This window comes from Carex rostrata, chromosome 18 (genome assembly GCF_964058835.1).
Source record: "Carex rostrata chromosome 18, lpCarRost1.2, whole genome shotgun sequence".
Taxonomy (NCBI): Eukaryota; Viridiplantae; Streptophyta; class Magnoliopsida; order Poales; family Cyperaceae; genus Carex; species Carex rostrata.
In genome coordinates this window covers 2178010-2203154 of record NC_135935.1, presented here as the reverse complement: position 1 = coordinate 2203154, position 25145 = coordinate 2178010, and the positions used below count along the sequence as shown (strand labels likewise).

General features: G+C 33.2%; 3 protein-coding genes across 3 annotated transcripts; 2 read left to right on the top strand and 1 right to left on the bottom strand.

The window, feature by feature from the left end:
* The first annotated feature begins 210 nt into the window (after positions 1 to 210).
* LOC144569774 (NDR1/HIN1-like protein 13) lies at positions 211 to 837 on the top strand. Its single transcript, XM_078320247.1, has one exon. The coding sequence runs from the start codon at positions 211 to 213 to the stop codon at positions 835 to 837; it is 627 nt and encodes a 208-aa protein (XP_078176373.1).
* Positions 838 to 5835: 4998 nt separating this feature from the next.
* LOC144569378 (peroxidase 56-like) lies at positions 5836 to 7690 on the bottom strand. Its single transcript, XM_078319696.1, has 4 exons — positions 7375 to 7690; positions 7082 to 7270; positions 6773 to 6941; positions 5836 to 6495 (listed from the first exon to the last, which is right to left on the bottom strand). The coding sequence occupies exons 1-4, from the start codon at positions 7594 to 7596 to the stop codon at positions 6083 to 6085; spliced, it is 993 nt and encodes a 330-aa protein (XP_078175822.1). The 5' UTR covers positions 7597 to 7690; the 3' UTR covers positions 5836 to 6082.
* Positions 7691 to 17518: 9828 nt separating this feature from the next.
* Positions 17519 to 19866, top strand: APO4 (APO RNA-binding protein (DUF794)). The gene is made up of 3 exons (XM_078319651.1): positions 17519 to 17679; positions 18002 to 18266; positions 18997 to 19866. Exons 2-3 carry the CDS (start codon positions 18007 to 18009, stop codon positions 19763 to 19765), a joined length of 1029 nt encoding a protein of 342 aa, XP_078175777.1. The 5' UTR covers positions 17519 to 17679; positions 18002 to 18006; the 3' UTR covers positions 19766 to 19866.
* Positions 19867 to 25145: the final 5279 nt, after the last annotated feature.

Sequence of the window (25145 nt, the reverse complement as noted above, 5' to 3'; positions counted from 1 at the left end):
CCTTTCTTTGACCTCACAAAAAAGCATGACACTTCCAAGCAGGAAACACCCATATACAAACCACCTCATATCTGACATACCTTCTCTATCCCGCCAACTCCAAATGCCAATTTTCTCTTATAAACCACATGTGCATGCGCGGCCATGCACCATGAAAACAAATTGGCAACCAATTAAGATCAGATCACCCCTCTCCTGTTTTCTCTGGCAATGGCCCTACCCAACCATGCACCGGTGCGGTTCACCTCCCGGCCGGTACAGGAGAGTCTCAAAAAACGACTCTCGAAACACATTTGCTCCTTTGTTCTTTCAGTTCTTTTCTTAGCTGCATTCATTACATTTCTGCTTTGGCTGGCACTCCGGCCCCACCGGCCCCGATTCCACATATCATCCTTTTCCGCCTCTCCTTTCCCACCTCCAGAATCTTCTTCACCTTCTTTCTCAGTTCAAATTGCTATCCGCAACCCAAACCGGAAAATCGGGTTCTTCTTTGGACCCATATCGGGTTCGGTTTATTACCGGCGCAACCTGATCGGTTCCAACTCTAATATGGGTGGGCCCTTCTTCCAACCTCCTAAGAACACAAAGACTGTTGGTGCCCGGTTGAGTAGCCGTTCGATAGGACCGATTGATTCTGCTGGGATGCAGAATGATCTGTCAGAAAATGGTTCTGTCGGGTTGAAACTTGTTCTCAAAACGACTCTGCGATTCAGGCTTTCTGCTTGGGAAACGCATGGGGCACGTGTAATGCACGTGAGTTGTGATGTCTCGCTGGATCCCAGTGGACAGATCATAGCTGAATCCAAGACGAGGAGGTGCTCCATCTATTTCTTCTAAATTTCATCAATCGGCTGCAATGCATAAGGATTCCTTTACTCGTTTTGTTATTTGCTTTCTTTAATTCGAAGCAAAGCTTCTTTCGGCTAATTCTTTTTTTGATTGGTGTGTGTAATTCTTCTATTTATTTAAAATGCGTCGTAGTTGAGATTTTTAATGGCTGATTGTCTTGAGATTTGACCCAGAAGTATGCTTCTTTTGAGATTTGCTGTATAAATATAAACATGACAATTCTTCGCCTTCACTTAACTGTGATGTATTAGAGCAAATTTTTAATTAATTATTAATTATTATAGTGAAAGGAAAATAGGGAAAAATATCTAAGACTTTTTTGGCCAAGTGTCGTTGATTAGCATAATGATTAGCATAATCAATCTTTGTTCTAGTGATTAATGATCTACTAAGGCAAAAAAAATTACATGTTCAAAATTAATTTTTTTTTATAATTATTTAAAATTATAAAGGTCGGCTTTCTATAAAAAAAAATACTTACCAACATTTCGTCTGTGCAACATAATAATGATATGTTAGACGGCCTCACAGCAAAGTAAAGTGTAGCTTCAATGGGCTTTGAACCTATTTTGAGTTTCATGGTAATCAGAGTCGTCCAATACGCTTTAAAATCAATATGCTCCTGCTCTGAGATTTGTGTACACAAATTTGGAAGTGCATCGAAAGGATTTTGGTGACTATCGGATCAAAAGTAAATCCAAAATCCTTCCAACCTACTTTAGGCGGCGTCGAATTCGGAAAGAAGACGACGTTTCGTTCTCAAGGAAAGGCTCAAAGCGGCGTAGTCCGCGAGCTATGCAACTCGAATAAATTACTATTGTGTCTACATTCTCAGAGAAGAAAATCAGAAGACCCACCTACTTGCTATTTGGGTGCGAATAGACTAATTCGCATTTTCTGACTTCGTGTATTTTTTATTTTCTGACATAGCAAATTAGATAATTGTACAAGTAACTCAATGTATATGTTTTAATGCTTCTTAATTTAAATGAAAGAAACATATGTAATAGCTACTTTGTAAATCATTGGATCAATACAATCGTCTAAGGGCTTTCAACCAAAAAAAAAAAAAAAAAGATTTAGCGAGGCTACCCAAATTCTGTATACATAAAAATTAGGGAAAATTGGTTATTTGTCACTTCAAAACCTTCAAATTTGAAAAATGTCACCCCGAAATTAGAAATCATCTTAATGCCACTCTAAACTTAGTTAATTTTTAATTTTACCACTCTGAATAATTATTAACTAAAATACCCTCCCATAGGCTCTTCCTCTCCACCCGATTTTTCTCTTCCTCTTTGTTGTGTCCGACCTCTTCTTCGATTGATCACTTTCTCTTCCTTCACACAGTATCAATATGAAGTCCAATAACCCACAAGCGGTATGTAAATTATTTGTCTTTTTTTTTTCTTTTGGTGGAGAAGGTGATGTGGGTTTATATGAGAAATTGTACTTGTCGCTAAATTAACTCCAATCAAAATACTTGCTTTGATATATTATGCAAGTTTCATTTAATAATACATGATTTAGTTAGCCAAAGCTAGTAATGTGGTTGTCTCCTTTTTTTATTTCTTTTTAAGTTGATTACAACCTTTTAAATGAAGAAAACTTTCAGAAATTACATTTTTTGGAAGAAATTGCTGAAAAAAATTCTCAAAGGGAAATTTTTGCACAGGTGTAGACTATTTATTTGATCTAACCCTCAGTTTATGGTTAAACCCCTCAAAGACACTCAATTAGAAATATAAAAAATGTTAAAGGGGAATTTTTGCACAGATGTAGACTATTTGTTTCATCTTCTTTACTGTCACCGTGATCGTAGGCTTTAATAGAATGTGATGCCTAATTAAAAAAAAAATTCAATCCAACACATGTCAATTTCAATTTCAAACTGCAGCATGGCTGACTTACAACTTAGTTATCCGCCGAGTCGGATAGAGAGGAAGAGCTCATGGGAGGGTATTTTAGTCATTAATTATTTGGAGTTGCAAAATTAAAATTTAACTAAGTTTAGAGTGACATTAGAATAATTTCTAATTTCGGGGTGACATTTTTCAAATTTGAAAGTTTTGGAGTGGCAAATAATCAATTTTCCTTAGGGTGTGCTCCAGACGGATAGAATTAGACTATAATACTATAGAGGATGGGCCTCACTTTACGGTTTGATCTCACCGCTTTGAGATTTATACAGAACACCTTTCAATTTTGATGAGGCAATTTATACAGAGCACCTTTCAATTTTTACAGAACGCTTTTTTTAGACGGATCATTTTATCCTTCATTTAATAACTAAAAGCTCTACTTTTAAAACACAGCCTTCCTTCCTCGACGTGAATCCAATAGAACCCTTCCTTGCCCTCCTGTTCTTTCCTCGGCGTGATTTTTTTTTCTGAAACACAGCCTTACTCTCTTGACAAAATAAAATTATAGCCTAATTCTACCTCTAAAACTGGCCAAATTACTCACCCTCAAATTTGTAAAAACCTTACGAACATAACGGCTCCTCGGTGATCTGGCAATCGCTCCTCAGTCAAAGAGCTTTAAATCTTTATTTATCCTTATGCTATATTAAAAAAAATAAAAAATAGTCGTCCGGGCTTGGAGTAATCCCAACTCCCAAGTTCCCAATTGCAAGCTTTCTCCATAACGTATACATTTCTTGGAGAGCGCACCAATAGAAACCAAGAAGAATATTGTTTACTGACTACTGCAGAAGCTTCTATCCATTTTGTTTATAATATAATCAGTAACAAAGAGACTTATAATATTATTCTTTTGGAGTACCGTTCCATGTGCATCGCACTCTGCATATAATAATTCTATAACTAATGTGAATAATGCTTACAGTCTAAAGGGTGTACGTGTTTAATTAATACCGCTATTTTATCTCTCCTCCTTATTAAAAAGCTTAATGTCTAGATTCTGCAAGAGTTCTGATTTACTTTTTTTTTTCAGAATAATGCTCAGCCGTTGAATTTTCATATCGCACATAGATGAATTTTTCAAATTATGAGCTTCAACACTTAAGTATGCATTGGTCGCGCCGTATATAATCACAGTGCTGCGCCGCATATGATTCCAGTGCCCATAGACCGCGCGCCGCACCCGTGGACCGCGCCTCTGAATCACGCACGGCACCTGCTTCAACACTTAAGTATGCATTGGTCGCGCCGCATATGATTCCAGTGCCAATAGACCGCGCGCCGCACCCGTGGATCGCGCCTCTGAACCACGCACGGCACCTGCGGACCGAACCTGTGCACCGCGCACCCTTTTTCTTTTTTTTTGAACCCAGTTGGGTTCTGTTGATGCCAAAATTCTTACCACTACACTAGAGTTCACATGTGTTATCTTGTAGATAAATATAGTATTTAATTATTTTTCTCTATAAATTTGATTTAAATTATCTCTCCTCCTTATTAAGGAGCTTAATGTTTTCTACTACATAATTTGCTCCCGTTGCTGTGTACGGGCATGATTACTAGTTCTAAAATATAGTAAAACAAATAAGGAACTCTGGCAAAAGTATCAGAAACTATATTAAAAAGAGTGGAATATGAATAAGAAAATCTTAAAAGATATTATTTTATATATCTCGTTGGAAGATATTTTCTTTCATAAGAAAACCACTGTATTTCTATTTCTTGTTGCATATATACCTACCCTTTATCTTTTTGCTTATACTTTTTCATTACTTTTTCTTATAATTTTTTTTTTCCTTTTCAAATATTCTTCCAAATAGTATTATAAAGTTATGTAACAGAGTGGTATTTTTCTAATTCATTTAGGAAGAAAATATTTGCGGTAACAACCCGAACTTTAGGATATAAAATTTGGAAAATTATGTATTTGACATTTCAGAAATAAATGAATATATCTTACGTCGTAAGGGCTGCTTTTATAATTTCCAAATTCGAAATGTTCTAATAAATTAAATAGACAGTTTAACAATTTACTTAGTGCTTAATTAAATATGGCATGCTTATAAGGGATGTACCAATGATTTACCTTCAACCTAATTTTTTTGTAATATTACGACAATGCATTAAAACATGACTGTTACCTTCAATTAATTCTCAGAGTATATATACTACACAGACAATCTTTCATGTAATTATTTTTGAATGTCAACTTAGTTTCATATTAAGACATATATATTGATAGTCAAAATTAATAATAAATTTCATTTCAAAGATTCATTTTAAATCACATAGCTACTTAGAGATCAATTTTATCTTATTCTTTAGATTTTAACACATGATAATTGTAAAATAAATATTGAGGTCTTTTAACTCATAATAGGTGATCATAAAATATTTTGGACTGCATCCTTTCCCTATGGCCTATATATATACTTCAAAAATCCGTTCTTCGTTTGTAATTTTTTTTTTTTTCTGTTACATCAGCAGTTAAAATAATTACATTAAATTAATAAATTGTAACCATTCGGCATTCTATAATTACAATTAAAATAAAATGTTTCGCAGGATAACAGTCAAGATGCATGGAGGAAGCTGGTCGAAGAGCAATCTAGCTAGAGCTATGTAATCGATCTATCTGTCGCAATCAACTTGGAATAAATCTCATTATCGATATATTAGATCGAATTAGCTACTGACCATCTAAACTATATAAATAGTAATTCTTTCTGAACTAACATTTAAGAGGAGAAACAGATGGTCTCGAGTGATAGCTTCACATGGAAAAATGCATATATGCGAAAGACTTGGTGGTACCAGAAAGGTACAGTATGGACAAATGTCGTCTTTATTTGTCAATTTTTTAATTAGAGATTTACGACCATGCACGTTGACGTCCTTTTCCTATTTTCACCTATATATTATATTAGTTCTGTGCATACTTGTTTTTATGGAATAATTAGAAGTTCGATTGGTAGATTAATTTGCTAATATGGTGATCCAATGCATGTCCTTGAATCAATACAAAAGTGCTCAAATATCAAAAGATACCAATCAACTACTTGGATCAAGAGCAAGGATAATCAATTTCAACTAAAAAATTTCAAAACAAGCAACACTAATTGCTAACAAATACTCCTAATTGCTAAAAAGAGTGCACCCATGCACCCTACGATGCAACCTAGTAGATTATTTTAACTTGACAAGCTTTTTACCAATTAGAAATTAATTCTCAAATCATAACCTCAATAGACCTAGAATAACCTAAAATAACCGTGGAAGCTAACATAAAGTGGATGCAACAAGTTAACTAGCTAGTTAACCAAGGCACAATGCTTTCTTATCTCTCCTTGGGTGCCAGTCAAAACTTGTATATTCCCCATTTTAACCATTGACACGGCGAAATCTGCGAAGAACTCTGTGGTGTCGGTACTATTATTTGCCTGACGAAGGATGTAGGCTTTATTTACTGGATCGAGCATTAAGGTATCGTCGGAAAAGAAGAGGCTTCTTCTTTTGGCCAGATGCTTGAAATAGCTAGTGTCAAAGGTCCTGAAGCTACCAGGATCAATCTCTACAAGGGTAGTTTGATCATTAGGCTTGCATTTTACTTCTAATTTCTGCCTGTAAAACTTGTCGATCCTCGGGTCGGCTTTTTTTGTATTGTTGAAGTCATAGAGGCGGTCACTGAATGACGAACAGTGTGAAGTTCCAAGGGTATGCCCCCCTATTTCAAAAAAGCAGAAAGAAAGAAATAATTAAGTAAAAGAAATGAGTGCATGTGAAAAAAAGTTTTGTATCAACAGAATAGCTAATTAAGCAAATTCATAAAAAGTTTTCCTCAAATATTTTCTACATATATATATGCAATGTGTTTATAATGAAATGTGGATTAATCCAATGCTTGGTCTAGTAAGCAATTTACTTCATGCAAATAAGGAAACAAGTTCTAACAGAGGAGGTATGATCTGTTGGAATTCAATTGAGAGCAGTAATATATGTACCTGACAGAACCAATTGATCTTTAGCATCTAAGCCTTTCGGTGTGTAGAATTGGTTCAATGCTTGCTGGGCACTCATGAAAGGTGGTGGAAGATTGCTTAGAGCATCATTTGAGACCGATCGATTACCATCTCTTCGTCCTGTCGGCACATCCCATGTGGGTCCATTTGTCTAATTCAAAATAAAACGAGGAAAATGCAATTAATTAAATGTTTTCATTTTTCACATATCAGTCATGACTTCTTAGGCACTTCAAGATATATAATTGTATATGTGTGTGTGTGTGTTTGTATGAATGAATCTGTGTTTACCAAGACAACAACATCTCTGGCCACAAGTGCAACAGTATCAGCACAAGATACGATTCCCGGACACGCAGCCTCCAATTTGGCCTTAACCTTATCAATTGCGCTAAATCCTCTCAGACTTAAATTTGGTATGGAGTTTTTTTCCGCCGGATTTGCCGCTGTGCCATTCAACAAGACTGATCCATCACAACCCTAAAGACAAGTTGAATACACTCAATTTTAGACACCGTTATTAAAAAAAAATCCAAGTAAACAAAACATGAGTATATGATACGAAGTGAATATAAATCGCATACATTTACAAAGCAATCATGAAAAAACATCCGAAGAAGAGGGCCTGCGAGAGACTGTGCTTTTGTCAATATATTGACTACTTCTGTGCGAATGATGGTTTCGGCATTAGGGCATGTGGAGTTATAGAATCCAACAACTAAACCTTGAGCATTAATTGTGGTTGAGAAGAGGAGCAAAATGGCCAAAATAGGAAGGAGAGGTTTTGCAACGGTAACAAAGGCCATGTTTAATAAGAAAGAATGGATAGATAGTTGTTTTTTTTTTTTTGGTTGAATTGGGGATATTTGAACCTTCTTTTATAGTGTGATGTGCGGATACTGGGTGCCTAAGAGTTAGGAGTAACCGTTGCGTGAAACGATTAATTTATTAAAAAATTTAATTAGTTTGCTGGAAAGAGTTGACTAGAGTACAAAAGAAGGGATGTGCAAATTTAAGAAAACAGCGCCGTAGTAAAATTTCCGGTCCATTGCTTCTTATTAATAAACTTTTTTTTAAACTAGTCCTTCAAGTTTGACATAATAATGTTCTTGGGTAAGCTTTTATTGAATATAGCTCATGAATGGCTTCTGGATCTATATAATTAGATACAGTGACACTATGATAATATTATGTATATTATGGATCTATACCTCTAATTTCAAAGTTTAAATAGTCGATAATGATTTCTATATGAAAATATATTTGAAGATCAAATTTAACATTTTTGTACTATATTTTTAGATAGGTTGAAAATCACTTGATCTAACAATTCTGGACCGTTATCCAAAAACAGTGATTTTCTACCCATCTAAAAAGATAGTAAAAAAAACAATCTAAAATAAAATTAGAATTTTATCTCCAAATACATTATCATGTGAAGATTATGTTTAATAGTTTGGATCAAATGTTTGAACTTTGAAAATATAGATATGAATCCATAGTGCAGGTCGATTCGTAATATGCATATTACCATAGCCTCACTCAATTAGAGTTGAAACAGGGCATTAGTTAGCAGCGTTTACAGGTACCTAGCAGGAATGACTTTTCTTTTTATAGATTAACAAATTAACTAAATGTATGAATTCTTTCTCTTTTCATATATTAACAAATTAACTCAATCATGAACCAGTCACTTTTCTATTATATATAGTGGTAGAGTGGGCATGTACCATGGTGGCGATCTGGTAATTATTTCTTACGAACAGAGTTTATAGGTGATGTAAAAAATATCAAAATTATTTGAAAATCCTGACCCAATCCAAAATTTATGTAGAAAATTAAATAAATAAAATCAAAAGATAGCATGTAGACATACATCTCTATCTAATTAATTGATCTTATAGCATGGTCTTTATACTCTGTTTCGCCCTTCACACCTACCACATCTCTCATAAATTTAGTCCATTGCAGCATATTATACTGGTGCGAAAAGTTAGTTTATAACTAAGTTATGTGTGTTTTGATGCTTATGATGTTAATCCAACTTTATAACGTGTAACAATACTCGAATAATATTTGTTGATACATTTGAACTATGAGAAAAGAGAAGAAATCAAATTACAATTCTTCTTTTGGCATATCAAGATGAGGAGGGTTCAAATGCCTCTATTTTTAAAAACTTTAATAACTCAAAATTTAAATCTTAAAATTCAAAATAAAACCGTTGGATATGAACTATATCATTTTATCTATACACATGTAAAAAATTATGGCATTTCAACTTTGTTTTGATTGTCATCTTGAGCTTGTAAAAATGTATACAAATGTGGATAATTTCTAGACGTTGATTTTTCAACTTATTGATTCATATAAAAGCAAAATCAAAATGTGATAATTTTTTATGGGCACATAGAGAAAATAACATAGATTACATCTAACGGTTTTATTTTGACGTTTAAGTTTTAAATTTTGAGTTATTTAAGTTTTTAAAAATAGAGGCATGATGGAGGTACAAAAAATGGAGGCATTTGAACCCTCCTCTATCAAGATAATACTTTTTGTTGTTTCAAATTTCAAATGATCAAAGTACGAAGATTGAATTATTGCACTGTACCACAAAAGTATAAATTTTATTTAAGTCATAAATCCTTTATTCCATTTGGTACGACATCAATATAGGGAAGGATTAATGCACGGAATATTACCATTACTGATTTATTTTTTCAACTTGTCATTTTTGTACTCAATAAAGTTTTATAATATTTATGGGGGTGCATTAATTATTACTTGTGAGAAGCACATAAATGATCAATACAATCAATTGTTTGACATGATGCTTCATCAAAATTCTCAAGTAAATATTTTTTCAAAAAGTAGCATTTAGCCTAGTCGCAAAGATAATATTTTTATGTGAAAGGTTGCAGGTTCGAAATTCAAATAAATAAATAAAAAATTGAATATTAAATAGTTTGATAGCTTGACCTTCAATCTTTACTAAAAAAATCTCTCTTCAAAAAAGTATTGAAAATAGATGATTTACGAACGACGGATGAGCAAAACTAATGCTAGGAGTTCTTTACTAATCCGAAATAGCAAATTAAAGATACTGATTTATTAATAAGGACTAACCTTAATAATCTGGTAACAATATATGTCAAATTAAGCCCAAAAATAAAATATAAAATATAAAAGTTGATATACATGAATTAGCTGGTTGTATACCAATTTTCATGCAATTCGAATCTCCTTTCATATCACATCAAATGATATTTAATATGCACCATTAAAATTTAAAATAATTTGATGAAGGATGGAATTTACATCAAATACCATCATTTATATATATATATATATATAATATATGCATAAAATATAGACTATATTCTAACAATTTAAATTTTAAATTTAAATTTTTTTTTTTTTTTTTTTATCATTCAAACTGTCGACTTCATTCATGCCAAGGATCCTAACTTAATTCTAAAATCAGAGGAACAAACCAAAGTTCTAAAAAATATCATAATTTGTCAACATAGGAGTCCGAAGTTACAATAGAAGTAACGGTTCATTCCTCTGTTTTACATTTGGTAGAGTATTCATGTCATGAATATTTGCACAAGTAGCCGAAGTTAAAAGAAGGATAAATTTCACTGTAGGTCACTAAACTTTGTTATTTGTCACGAATTGGTCACTCAAGTTTGATTTGTCCCTTTTGAGTCACTCAACTTTGTTATTTGTCCCTCTATATTTTTTCATCCAAAATTTTAATGGAATATGCTAATTCCGTTAGTATTTTAGACGGAATATGCTCATTCCGTTAATATTTTGGATGAAATTAGTATATTTCGTTAATTTTTTGGACGGAATAGTATAAGAGTTAACAAACGTGGTGGTTCGGTCCTCTGTATCACATTTGATAGATTATTCATGTCAAAACAATTTGCACAACCATCAAGTAGCCAAATTTGTAGTAAAGGGTTATGAAAAAATTCATGACATCAACCATTAAGTTATAACAGACTGAATGGTTTGATCTCTGTATCCTACTTAGCAGGTTATTTTGTCATGAAAATTTGTAGCAAGTATAACAAAATAACAAAAACTTACTATAGAAATGTAAGTTAGACCTAAAAGTGTATCTGGCAATAGAGGTGAAAAACAACTGACAGACTCAGAAAACTAATCTGATTCAACTTGAAATCAAACTTAATCCCACTTAATTTTATTAAAAGATAAACTAATCTGAATCTGATCCGATTTAATTCGAGACAAATCAAAATAAAAATCATGAAACCAAACGACCCGAAATCTCACCTAGTCCGAATCCAAATGACTCAAAACGCAAAATGATACGAAAGAGGACAACTTAATATTTGACTCGACCCGAAACAAAACGATCCGGAAGCTAAGACAAATGAAAATCTGATATGGTCCAATCCCGAGTGACTCGGATCCAAAACCAGATTTGAACCTGAGATTATTCGAACATCGGATCTAATCCGAACTAAAATGGTTGAAAAATAGAAAATTGGCTCGAACTTGACTCGACCAAAATACGAGACCGGCTTAATTAACTTGTAATGACCCGATTGAAAATGATCTGATCTTAATTGAGTTAGACACATACCACCTGCGATCCTTACTCAGACCATAATCCAGTAGAATCAGTATTACCATAATATTTTGAGTCGAGATTTCATTTTTATTTTAAATGCCTGAAATACCCAAATTAGTATCATAAAAATTGATTATTTTAAAGTATTATTGTAATAATAGGACATCTGTTACATTTGTTTTGACATTTGAAATACCAAGAATATAACCAGATATGTGCACAAAAGTAGGAACAGAAAGATGTAGTTTTGAAAAATAAATTAACAATGTTTTCTCAAAAAAAGAAAAAAAAAGGAAATTAGCTACCTAATTAATCTAGGTGTTATGTATTTTAGCCTAGCCGTGTTTTTAAGAGCTCGGTCTAAGAATTTATTGCGCCTTATTGATCGGAGAGACCGCACCCATGTGTTTTGCATTGGATTTCAGTGTCAATTACTAGGAAACACCAAATTAGGATAGTAACTTTGATAGCTGGATTGCAATAGTCGTTCATGTTTATTTGTGTGCTCTTGCTTCAATGCCATCATTGTACATAACGTAACAGTACAGGCTTGCAGTAGCAGCACCTACGGTTTCTTACTATATACAGCAGTGGTGTAAATAACGGTATGTGGCCGTCAGACGAATATAGTATTGTCAAGCGATTAATCGAGAATAATAAAAAATAATCGGTCGATTAGTTGGAAAATTCATGACGGTTTGATCACCGTTAATAACTAATCGGCCAATTAATCAATTTAAACAGACGTTTTTTACAACACTGGTATACAGTTAAAAAAAACATACACTGTTACACACTTTTATACTGATCAATTCCGTTTTTCATTCACAAGTAAACAAAGTGCTAAATTCTATGATAATATTATGATTGCTATCATTATTATTGTTATTATTATGAAGTGGATTTAATAATATGGGTCATATTGTGAGAATAAGTTAGACATTTGTAGGAATAAAGTTTTGATCAGAATTCGACCATATATTTGATATTTTTGACTGATAATAAACGTTTATTTTATCTATTATTTGACATATGGCGTGGTCTGAAATTATAGCTAATTTTTTTTTTGTGTGTTTTTATTTACGTTTTGTCAAGAGATTGGACATTGTTGCAGATTTAAAGCAAGAAAAAATGCAAGGAACAGGTGCATGTAGGGGTGTTCATCGGTTCGTTTCGGTTGAAACCGAACCGAACTTGGCAAACCAAAATTATAATTCGGTTTTAAAAATAGAACCGAACCGAACCGAACTGAAGTTTTATTTTGGTTTGTTCGGTTCAAACCGAAATATATTAATTTTTTTTATTTAAAACAATTGATTTATAATAAACCGAAGTATATTAAGAAATAAACCGGAGTATTAAGAAATAAACTAAGATATTTAGAAATAAACCAAGTATTTAAAGCAATTGATTAAAAAATAAACCGGAGTATTAAAAAATAAACCGGGGTGATTCCGATCAAATTCATATTATATGAAAGTTCGGTCGGTTCAGTTATTTCGGTTTTGAAATTTTTCAAACCGAACCGAACCGAAGTTATTATTCGGTTTTGAAAAGCCAACCGAACCAATCCAATAAACCAAAATAACCGAACCGTTTAAACCGAACTAATTCGGTTCGGTCCAAAACCGATTAAACCGAACCGTTTGAACACCCCTAGGTGCATGAAAAATTATTGAGAAATTTTATAAAATACTCTCCCAATTTATTTTTGGAGGAAAATTATTAACTGATGTAACAAAATAAGAAAAATCTTAGATTGGCAGCCCATTTCCCTTACTCTCGTTGGTTAATTTATGGAATGAGTAGAATTAGGGTGTTATTAAAGTTGATCAAGTCTTTCTGTGAACTCAACTCTAAAGTTGATCAGATAAGTTTTAAACGATGAATTTGAACCATTAAAATCTATCTACCTTACGAGTGGTGTAACTATATGCAAAAATTTTAAATTTTGAAATTAAGTTTGTATAGAGTCAAGTGGTTAAAATACATTAAAAAAATAAATGCATTACAATTAATTTATAAACTTTTTAATTTTAACCGCTTGACTTTATGCTAAATTAATTTGAAAGTTCAAAATTTTCGTATGTACACGCATTAATCGTAAGTTAAATGAATTTCAACAGTTTGAATTTATTATTTAAAGTCAATTAAATAAGTTTTAGAGTTGAGTTGACAAAAAAATTTAATAAACTTAAAAACACTATAATTCTACTCTTTATGAACCGCCAACATGCTAATTTCTATTGGTAATGTTGGATATATTAGATTTCACATTTTGACTAATTTAGGATTTATTTTGAAATGTAAAGATAGAACTCAATTTTGGCTACTTTACTATTTATTTTCGGCATGTTAGGATCCACCCTTTTGACTGCACTGATTTTAAATTTACTTCGGCTATATATTACGAAGAGATTTTAATTTTTTTTATTTTTTTTACTCGATTGTCTTTATTTTTAAAACTATAATAACTTAAAATTTAAAATTTTAATTTTAAAATAAAATCGTTGTATATGATTTATATCATTTTTTCTATGCACACGTAAAAAATCAATCATGATATATCAATTTTATTTTTATTAGTATCAAGAATTTACAAAAATATACTGGTGTGGATAAATTTTGAACGTTGATTTTTCAAATTATTGATTCATAAAAAATCAAATCCAAAAAGTGATAATTTTTTATGTGTAGATAGAGAAAATAATATAGATCACATATAACAATTTTATTTTGACATATAAATTTTGAACTTTTGTTATTAGAAAATTAAAAAATGAAAACATAATAAGTTAGTCAGTATCAACAAATTAGTTTAAAATAAGTTTGACGTGTTTTATAGAATTTGAGAAGGTTAATATAATATCCAAATATATATTAGTGTTTTATTCTAATTTGAGAAAGGTTACTTGTCTTGTAGTAAAAACTTCTAGATTCAGCAAGAATGTTGATCGTATTCACATTTTTTAAATAAAAATTGCAGGAGGTTCAATTTTTACAATATTTTAATAATTAATGACGGGGTTTACAAGGACCTTATTTTTTTTCTTTAGAAAGAAACTTACCTTATGGTAGAAGTAAGAAAGTAATTAATCTTTAATTAGTCCACAGTTACATACTACAAAGGGGATCTCAAGGTACATTTATAAAATTGTAGTTGCTTTATGATCACACCTCATTTTTGTCTAATAAAACCTATGTAAGGTAATATTATTATATTATGAAAATATAATCATCTCTGCCAGTTGGATCTTGACCTGTCCTCCCAGACTTCAAATGCTCTGTTTTCATCTGGAGTAGTGTTGTGGAGGAAGTAGGTTGTTTTTGTGTTTGCTTATACCACACACAAGTGATTATTTTTTGTTTTTTGATGCCGGAATGATTGGTCAATAGATCTTAATACAACGGCACTCAACAAATACTAGAGCAATTATTGCGTTATGGGAATTTCGGTTGTGAAGTTGGCATTCTAATGGTCAAAGAACATGTTTCGCGATTGAATATATTTCTTTTATTGAAAGATAGAAGGCTATAGGTTAATTATGAAATGCATTACAAATTATGTGATACTTAGAGCATCTACATCCCTGAAACTATTGGAGTTTCTAAATAACTGTTAACTAATTTTTAGAAATTTTATCTCTGAAAGTTTATAAACCCTCACATCCCTGAAACTCAAAATTAGAGTTTCTTAATTGCCACATCAGCAAATAAATTACAAGAGAAAAGAATTTCAGCGAATTATTTGGCCACGTCAGAGTTTATAAACGGTTTCTTATTAAGAAACTTTGGAGCAAAGTTGCTAAATAAGAAACTCATCTGCATCTCTGAAACTGGTTTAAAAACTGCCACATCAGATTAGAAACTCAAAGAGTTTCAGGGATATAGATGCTCTTACCTTTAATTAATACATTTAACAAAACATTTTTCTAAAGCCTGCTGCCACATTACGCACCAATATCGTTTGTTGGCTATATCAGGAGTTAAAATGGGCAAACAATGAGGAAAAGGAGACTAAGTCTTCTTATAAATTGAAATTTTTAATTTTGTCGATTAAATTTTATAATTTTTATGCATCAAATTCTTTTCAGCTTCTCTATAAAATGAAATTACATTACTAGATTTTTTCGGCCTATGCAATCTCCATTTCTAGTTCTTCCCTGCTAATACAAACAATACTAATTAATTAACCAGTAACCATTGACATTGATTATCCAAAGATAATAGCGTGCCACATTACGCATCAAAATTCTTGACTTCGTCACTGTGTGTAGGGGGTGTCAACGAGCTGGCTCGGTCCGAGCTAAGACTTAGCTCGGCTTGTTAATTTTGGACCAAACTACAGCTGAGCGAGCTAGACCTAGGGCATCCAAGCTAAAACTTCAGCTTGAACTCGTGACAAGCCAACCCGAGCTAGCTCGGGAGCTGACGAGCTGGCTCGCTGAGTCTGGCTGAATCTTATTTTAAGAAGAAAATAAATTCTACAAACTTTTGGATCGAGCTTAACCGAGTTAAACAGTACAAAATGCACATAAGTTCATACAAATTCACAAATTGATGCCTAGCCGAGCGAGTTCACGAGCTGGCGAGCAAGCTAGGCTCCAGTTCGAACTCGTTAATTCTAGACCGAGCTAGTAACGAGTTGGCCCGTTAACGGCTCGATCCAGTAACGAACGAGTCACGATAGAGCCACAAGTTACGAGCTTTTTTGCCACCCCTAGCTAACTGTGTGAGATATGGACTTTGTTGTTAAAGTACATGTCGGGTAAAGCACCCAGTCTTTGTGTGAAAACTCGATTGTTCTAAAAATTGAAGGAAAATTAGGCCCATCTGTATCCTAGCAGGCGCAGGGCTCACTGAGAGCCCAATTATTGTATCGGTATTTCTTTCTCCTTTTTCTCTCTACTTTTTTGCTGAATATTTCCTATCCATGTAAATACAAAAAATATATATTTATTGATTAGTATACTTTGAATTGTAGGAGACTTTGTTATTTAAGAATACTGAAGAACTTGTAACATTAATCAAGTTACTACATTATATTTATATTAACTTAAAAGTCACTAAATTAGTAACGTCGACAGAAATAAAAACAACACTCAATCACAAGAGAAAATAACTCAACAAAAAAAGTTTATTATGAATGAAAGTCTACTGAACAATATATACTTACACCCAGTTAACTAAAATAGGCAATATAACTCATATAACCATCGACAAATTTTGTAATTAAAAACCAATTTCAGTAAATGAGATGGGCTTATGCCTTTTTAAAAAAAAAAAAAAAACTAAAATAGGCAATAAAGGATAAACACAGTGTGAATATTTCAAGTATGATTGTAAAATTTTAAAGCAATTCATGCATTCATCCAGGGCCTGGATTTAGGGGTGCAAACGGATCGGATAGTGGTAAAACCATATCCGTATCCATTTTTATTTTCCGGATACGGATATTCGCTTTTTGTAATAGTAAATAACATAATTTTTTTCATAATATATATTAAACTATATAATATATATCTAGATATAGATAATTAAAATTTAAAACCATATCCATATCTGCACGGATATTTGAATATTAGATATCCGTATTAAATTTTCGGATACGGTCAAAAAATATCCTCTCCGTTTTCACCCCTACCTGGATTCCAGGTTGCGTGGAACCCTTAGGATGGTAACATTGAAAACTTCCAAAAGAGCATGGTAAGATTAAAATTTTAAAAATATCGAGGTGGTAAGTGGTAACTAAAAACATTTCCTCCCATACAGTAACAATACCCTCTTCCGTCGTTCGATTCGGATCAGATGGTTGAGATTTACAAATTAATCCTCCCTCGTCGCCCTCCGGATCCGTATCCTCCCAGGTACTTGACCCAACACAATTGGAATGGACGGTCCAGATTTAATTTCAGCCGGTGGGTGATCAGGATGACAGTAGGGACTAGGAAGCAGTTTTATTTGTGCTTTGAAATGCATGCCAAGTTATTTCCATTTTCGGACCGTCCGATTCAATTCTACTCAGTCAGGTAACCTGAGGGGATATGAATTCCTTCCTCGTTGCCCTCCGCCTTCCTCTCCGTCTAATCCTTTTTCTAGAGTTCTCAGTCTTAAACCTTTCTCTTCCGATCAGCCCCCGTCCTCTTCCGATCCGCCGTCTTCCGCGCACCCCTCTTTCTCCTCCCTCCGCCGCCTTCTCCTCTTTTCGCCGACCGTCTCCTCCTCCACTGGATCAGTGTCAAAGTTTCCTCAACTTTTTTTGCATTACGATTCTCTGGTTATGCTCTATTCCTCCACCCCAAACAAACTTGTTACAATTAATTCTTGTGGCATTGGGTTAGAAAAATAAAATCACTAGGTATCTAGGCATCACTTGTTACAATTAATTCTTGTGTTTTTCACTTGTTTGCTGCCGCCCCCCTCCCCCGTGGTCATTGGCATTCCTTGTGGTGTTATAAAAAACCTATAAGAGCGTGTGGGGAAAAGGCAAAAAGATTAATGATAAAAGAATTGATTCTGCATTATTTTGATTATGCAATTCCTAGTTCAGTAATTCCATGCAATACTAACAGATTGTATCTCTTACTACTTGCTTACAGCATCAATGGCATTGAGACACGGAATGAAGCAGTGGTATCTCTTTGAAAGTTTCTTAAACCTCTCCTTCATGCAAGAGAGATATTATACATCCAAAATAGATTGGAAGGAGCTAAGACCAATGATTCTAAAGCGGGCCAGAAGCCGGACAAAAGACTACCCAATAAGGCGCATGGTACCAGTAGCAGAGGAGGTAATTAGAGCAAGAGAAGCATTAATAAAAGGTGTTTCAGCTCTACTCCAAGTTGTTCCTGTGAAGTCATGCGAGTAAGACAGACTGACATGTGTCAGCTCAATCATTTCTGTTTGAAATTCACGTGGGAAGTGGAAAATTTTGCATTAAAATTATTGAATATTAACTTTATTGCCAGCAGAAATTACTGGATATCGATATGCATTATGTTAGAAAAATCTTTTAATTTTGGTTGGTTGCCATAAATTGATGGGTGTATTCCAGTGTTTTATGGAATTATGGTAACGGCACGATACCGAATTGATAATTATGCCTGGTTTATTTTTATTTTTTTGCCTCTGCCACTGTTCACCGCTACATAATGCTCAGTAAAACAGAAATTGAGTCCAGAAGAAATAAAATAAATAATATAGCGAACTTTGCAATTAGGATGGTAACAACTTGTTACAACCTAGTGTCATGCAGCTCAGATTGGTAGCAATATATTGGACCAAATTGAAATGGTTTAGGAACCAAGGTGGGTCACGTCAGGGTCTGGTAGCAGTATACAGGTCATTACCATCACTTGTTTTCAGTCACTATTATTTTTTGGCTGTCCATCAAATTACGTTAAATTTTTATTTGTGGTATTATGCTATATGTTTATTTTGTGCTTATTAGAGTCTTCAATTGCCTTTCTATGAAGTTTCGCAAAACTCATGCTAAGATATGATTTATTCTCGAACAACTGAAATAGTTTGATGAAACTTCCATTTTTGATATATCAGTTAAAACAATTTTCTCATTCTAATGTGTTGTTTCCAGGTTTTGCCCTGAAGTGTATGTAGGTGAGACAGGTCACTTCATGAAAACATGCCGTGGTTTCAAGCAGCTGGCAAAGGACCAGCCTCACAAGTGGATCGACCCCCAATTAAAAGACATCCTTGTACCAGTTGAGACCTATCACCTTACCGACCCTTTTCAACCTGAAGCTATAAGCCATAACCAGCGTTTCGATTTTACTCGCATCCCTGCTGTTCTAGAGCTCTGCTACCAGGCTGGAGCTGACTTCCCACAAAATGCCTTGGACATGCAGGGCTCCCGTGTGGCAAACCAAGAAATGCATAGTTTTTACCAGCGTTACCTGCGCCACCAGGCCAGTACTGATCTCCCAGAGGGCATCGAAAATCAGAAACAGATAATTTCTTCCTTAGCAAACATGACTTTGGAAGTGTGGGAGAGGCTTAGATTCGGTGTTCAAAAACTGTTATTGGTCTATAATGCAAAGGTGTGTCAACATTGCTCTGAAATTCATGTGGGACCCACAGGACATAAGGTGAGAACATGTGGGATGTACAAATACGAGGCATGGAGGGGTGCCCACATGTGGAAACGTGCGGAGGTGGATGATATTGTGCCACAGAATATTGTGTGGCACAGGCGACCGCAGGATCCCGTTGTGCTTGAGGATAGTGGAAGGGACTATTATGGCCATGCACCGGCTGTGGTCGAAATATGTGCACAAGCTGGTGCAAGAGTGCCTGAAAAGTACTTTTGCATGATGAAAATGCATGGTTTAGCACCAAAATTGTAGTTGTACAAGAAATTCATTTGTTTAGTGTTATAGAGCAGTTTTGTTAAGAAATGGGCAATCTTTTTTTTTTGAATAATACTGCTAATTTGGTCATGAGGAAACAGTCGGCAATAATTTTAGTTTACGAGGCGCATACCCAGTGCACAGACTCTGTATACATATGATGTATACTGATTAAAATTTCAAATTTTCTGATACTTACCTTGCTGGTTCTTTTTGGGTGATATGCTCAGTATTTATTTGCAGAGGTCCTGAATGAAGCACTTGCTAGATTCAGAGGGTTGTCTTAAAACTTAGCCAAATTTTGGTCTTGAAGTCCAAAGAACGGTTGCTACAGGTGCTAAATTAAGTCGATTTAGGTTTGAGAACAATATATATTAACAGAGGATAACTTGCATTGTATGCTCAATTTTGCAATGCTTTATCTATTTAGTTCTTTTTAAAGAGTAAGGCTTACATTTCAAAAAAAAAAGTAAGGCTCAAGTGCCAAAGATAGCATAAGGTTTTTCATGATATTGCCTCAAAAATCTATTATATAAACTTCAAATTTCGATTTAAGTAGCTCAATCATTTTGTTATATAATGAACTTGTAGAATATTAATTTTTATTTTTTTGAATTTTTTTACTATTTTTAATCATTTATGAAAGAGGACAAAAAAATGATCTAAAATATTGACAATTTTATTTTATTTTTAAGTAATTTTTTGTCATCTTTTATAAATCATAAAAAATAAAATTTGAGTTTGGATTTGGATTTGGACAACCTCAAAATTCGTATTAAGTTATAATTTACAGAATTGCTTTAATATTTATGTAGATAAATTCGTATTAAGTTACAATTTACAGAATTGCTTTAATATTTATGTAAATTTTGATTGAACAGTTCGAATTTAAATTCAAACTTTGAGTTACTTTAGGGGACTCGAGTTCAATTTCAGTCCTTGTCCTAATTCACCCCTTTGTTCGGCTTGCATATATTTCATGGTACCTGGGAAAATTGGTTTTTATAGTGGTGTTTGGTTAAGGCTTAATTTTGGAAGTTTAAGTTGATTATTTTAAGTTAGGTCGATCTAAATATTTGTGTTTAATTGAAGACTAAAATTATGTCAATTTTTTATTAAAAAATAGAGTTGACTAAAGAAGTGAGTGGGAATTAAATAGCCCATTATAGTAGAACTTTAACGAAACTAATTTTTAAGCTAGGAACAGTTTAAATTTAGAGATCTAGTTTTAAAATTATGCCTAGTTAAATTAGGCCTAATTTATGAATTTGATAGAACAGCTAAAGCTAAACTTTTTATTCTATAATTTAGACTTTGACCAAACACCATCTACGGGAATAATTTCCCCTTTGGTGTTACTTCTTCTTCTTCTTTTTTTTGAAGAGATTGGTGTTATTTCACTTATTTGTTAGGTGATATAAATTGTACAGTTCAGAAAAGGGGGAATTTCATGTATCCTCCTCAAAAACCTTGAAATTACATATTTTTCCCTCCAAAATTCATAATATCATACTTATCCTTCTAAATTTCAAAAACTCACAAATTTACCCAATTAATTCATTTTTCTATTATAACTAATTTCAAAATTTTAAATTACCCATTTTATCCTTCTCTCTCTTTCCTTCTTCTTTGTTGTAGGCTTACTGTGGTCAGTCAAAAACGAAAGGCCAATCTCATGGTCGCAGGAGTCTATTCCTCAAATTTATTGCCTCAATGAAGAGAGGAATCCCTGAATTGTGCGAAACCAACTGGAATTGAATCTCAAGCAAGGAGATCAATTGGCATGGCAGAAACACAATGGGCAGGAATTAGGGAATTGTACTGTCTATATATATAGAGAGCATAACAGTATCTTCAATTTTATGAAATTTAGACTATGACTATGTTTTTCTCTTTCAATTGGCCTCGCCAACCCACTGTGTCCACTTATCAAAACTAATAGAAATTCTAGTTTGTTCTTGTTTGATTGAGCTGGTGGTTACTTTCTCTTATTTCAAATTGAGGTAGTTATGTGGTCTCATCACTCACTCCTTTCCCTGGCAGACTCAATTCGGAACAAAGAGAAAGAATAGGAAGAAAAGAGGGAGAAGGGTAAAATGGGAAATTTAAAATTTTGAAATGAGTTATATTAGAAAAATCAATAAATCGGGTAAATTTGTGAGTTTTTGAACTTTTGAAGGGTAGATATGATATTATGAATTTTGGAGGAAATATGTAATTTCAAGTTTTTTGACAGGGATACCTGAAATTCCCCTGTTGAGAAAATATGAACATTTTCTTTGGAAACTTTTATGATTGCCATGTAGACGGGAAATCAAATCAAATTGTCTGGGATTCATTTGTCATGTTCCGCCGACCATAGTGACAAATGAATAGTTCGGATTCGGTTCGACAAGGTCAAAAATTTATGATTCGTGTATAATTCAGGTATAATTTGGGAATGATTTAGTACAAGTGTATAACCAGAAAGCAAAAAAAACCCACCCAAATTTAAATTGCTATACAAAATTTATGTAATTCCTAATCACAAAAGATCTTAATATCCACTCAAATGGTCTTTGACATGCTTTTTGAGAATTGAGATAGGGAATAGGGATCACGTGGCCTGGCAATAGGCTTTTGTTTTCGCTTCTCTTCACGTTTTTCTCTTCTCGTCAGACGAATTTTAATGAAGAAAACACAAATAATTCGTAAAATTCGTAAAATTCACGTTTTATTCGGTCAAAAGTTCGGTCAATGTTTAATACGCTGTTCAGTTCGATAATATCAAAAAAATGAGTTATTCGCAAATTAAACGCAAATAAAACGCATACTTTGTCACTATGCCACCGACTGCCGCGCAGGACAACAATCTCCATTATGTTTCTCTTTTTGTCTTCAATGTGTCATTTTTTTTTTTTCAAGGAAAGTCTTCAATGTGTCACATGCTTTAAAATTGGGGATAATTTCCAGTGTACCCATATGAAACTTTAAAATAGCCAACACAGATTCTTTTATGGTACTCAATATGTGTCCAAATATGTGTCATTTTCAAAAGTTATTTTATTTTATTTTCTTACCAAAAGAAATTAAAACTTATATGGCCTAATAAAATTAACCAGTGAAGAAATTAGTCATACCTTTTATACAATGGCATGTTATGTTACATGTATTGGTCATGTGACGTATTTCTTTATGTGACATCTTTTATTGATTAAAAATAGTATGTCATGACACATCGTGTAAATTAATATGGTCAAGTCTCTTAACATGTACGTGGCCAATTATATCAAAATTGTTTCTTTATTATAATTTACTTTTTTAATATTTTCTTATATTTTAATTTGTATTTTTTTTATAAAATAGTTTAAAATCTGCAACAACAATAAAATAAATATGGCTAGTCAAATTAAGTTTTGATCATGGTGGGACGACACGTGATATAATTTTTTGTGTGATTGACTATCTTTTACTTTTTTAATCAAGTCATATGAAAAAAATTTTAGTAATGTGTCATGACGTGATCAAATTATAAATTATTAGTCACGTCACGTCATGTCATGTAATATTTTTTTTTTCATTAACATTAACAGATTCTTTATGGTATTCAATGTGTGGCCAAATATAGGCCATTTTCAAAAAGAGCCTTTTATTTTCTTTTCTCAAGTTAGATAAGTAAGTTTATACATTGTTATCTAATTTTACATTCTATATAACTAGGTGACGGAATATTATATGTATTATATGTACATGTATTTATAAAAAGAGCAAAGCTAGGGTATGATATATTTACCAAAAGAGTTTGGTGAGCATAACTCTAAAAATATATCGGATTGACTTCAAACGCCAAATCTAAATACTTCATGAATGATGCATATACATACAAAATTTTGAAAGTTTCGAGTTTATTTGCTACAAAGTTAAGCGGTTAAAGAAATGATAAAAATTGAATATATAAAACAACTTATAAATTAACTTATAAAAGATTCATTTTTTTGACCGTTTGACTTTGTAGCAAATAAACGGAAAACTTTCAAATTTTTGCATATACATGCATCACTCATGAAGTATATAGATTTCAATGGTTTGAATTTGACGTTTGAAATCGATCCGATATACTTTTAGAGTTGTGCTCACCAAACTCTTTTGGTGAATTTGGTGAGCACATCACACTCTAACTTTGCTCTTATAAAAATATTAGTAAATTTGGATAAATAGATATGATCGGATTATTTTTTAATTCGGTATTAAGATAGTAAATTAGCAATTAAAAACCATCTTTCAGTGATGTGCTATGATTGCTCCGTCATCCTTTCAAGAGTTCAAATTGGCTGAAATTTTAGCCCAAATTTCAGGACCGTGAAATCCTACATTTCTCTCTGTATCTCTCATCTCTTCAAATATTTGAGGAGGGAGAGACTTGGTTATGAAATTCGAAATTGAAATTTCAACGTATCCTAATTCTCCTTTCAGACATCTAGAACTAGAAGGCTACATCCACAGGAGCGGACTCAGGATTTTCGTCAGGGGATATCAAATCGGGTTTAAATAGCTTATCGGATTTAAATCTATTAACTAATTGAGTACTCGATAAAAAAAAATAATGTTTTGACTTATATTTTCCAATACCCTGACTTATAATTTTTGATCCAATAACTTATAATTATTACCAATCATAATTCAAAAAATTTATATTGATTTTAACACTAAATTTAACTCGAATTACAAATCAAACATCCAGAGAGGGGCAAAAAAATTTACAGGGAGGGGCAAAGTCAATCAGTACCAATAGATCACCACTAAAACTCGAAATCTAGGGAGAACGGCTGCCCCCCTGTGCTACAGTAGATCCGCCCCTGCACATCCACAGGTAATCAGAATTCGTATCCTCTGAGGTAACAAAATATTTATGTTTGAATCACAGCAATCAGGCCAATCCGACCGAGATGGAACGCAAGTGCCACATTAATTGTCGTGCGAATTAAGATTGGACGGTCCAGATCCAAACATAAATATTCGGTTACCTTAGGCGATACGAATTCCATATAATCAGCATAGTGAAAGAATAACATGCACGAGAAATTAATCCGCACGGTTAATTCAATGCTTTTATCGGAACAGAACCATTAGTCCTCGTCCTTTCCGAGATGATGTTCCCTAAACTCGGATCATTGTATTAGTACGAGAGGTTCACGCTTTCATCGCTAACCAAACCATACGCCTTTATTTTGCCTTCGACCCCATCCTATACGATATATTCCAAGTGCACGCAATAAGTAACCAAGGCAATAGTATCTTTCCCTTCTCAAGGACGGGACGGCGGAGGGATAGTCTTTGAAATAAAAGCTTCTACCCCTGGATTTTTCTGAATTTCATTCGAAGTAAGAGAGGCCTGTCC

What these genes read in the sequence shown, in the direction of transcription:
- LOC144569774 (XM_078320247.1), top strand. Translation starts at nt 211, where the DNA reads ATGGCCCTACCCAACCATGCACCGGTGCGGTTCACCTCCCGGCCGGTA.
- LOC144569378 (XM_078319696.1), bottom strand. Translation starts at nt 7,596, where the DNA reads ATGGCCTTTGTTACCGTTGCAAAACCTCTCCTTCCTATTTTGGCCATT. An exon ending in TTCATGATTGCTTTGTAAAT is followed by an intron (nt 7,271 to 7,374) that starts GTATGCGATTTA and finishes ACTTGTCTTTAG; the next exon opens with GGTTGTGATGGATCAGTCTT. An exon ending in AGATCAATTGGTTCTGTCAG is followed by an intron (nt 6,496 to 6,772) that starts GTACATATATTA and finishes TTTTTGAAATAG; the next exon opens with GGGGGCATACCCTTGGAACT.
- APO4 (XM_078319651.1), top strand. Translation starts at nt 18,007, where the DNA reads ATGGCATTGAGACACGGAATGAAGCAGTGGTATCTCTTTGAAAGTTTC. An exon ending in GTTCCTGTGAAGTCATGCGA is followed by an intron (nt 18,267 to 18,996) that starts GTAAGACAGACT and finishes TGTTGTTTCCAG; the next exon opens with GTTTTGCCCTGAAGTGTATG.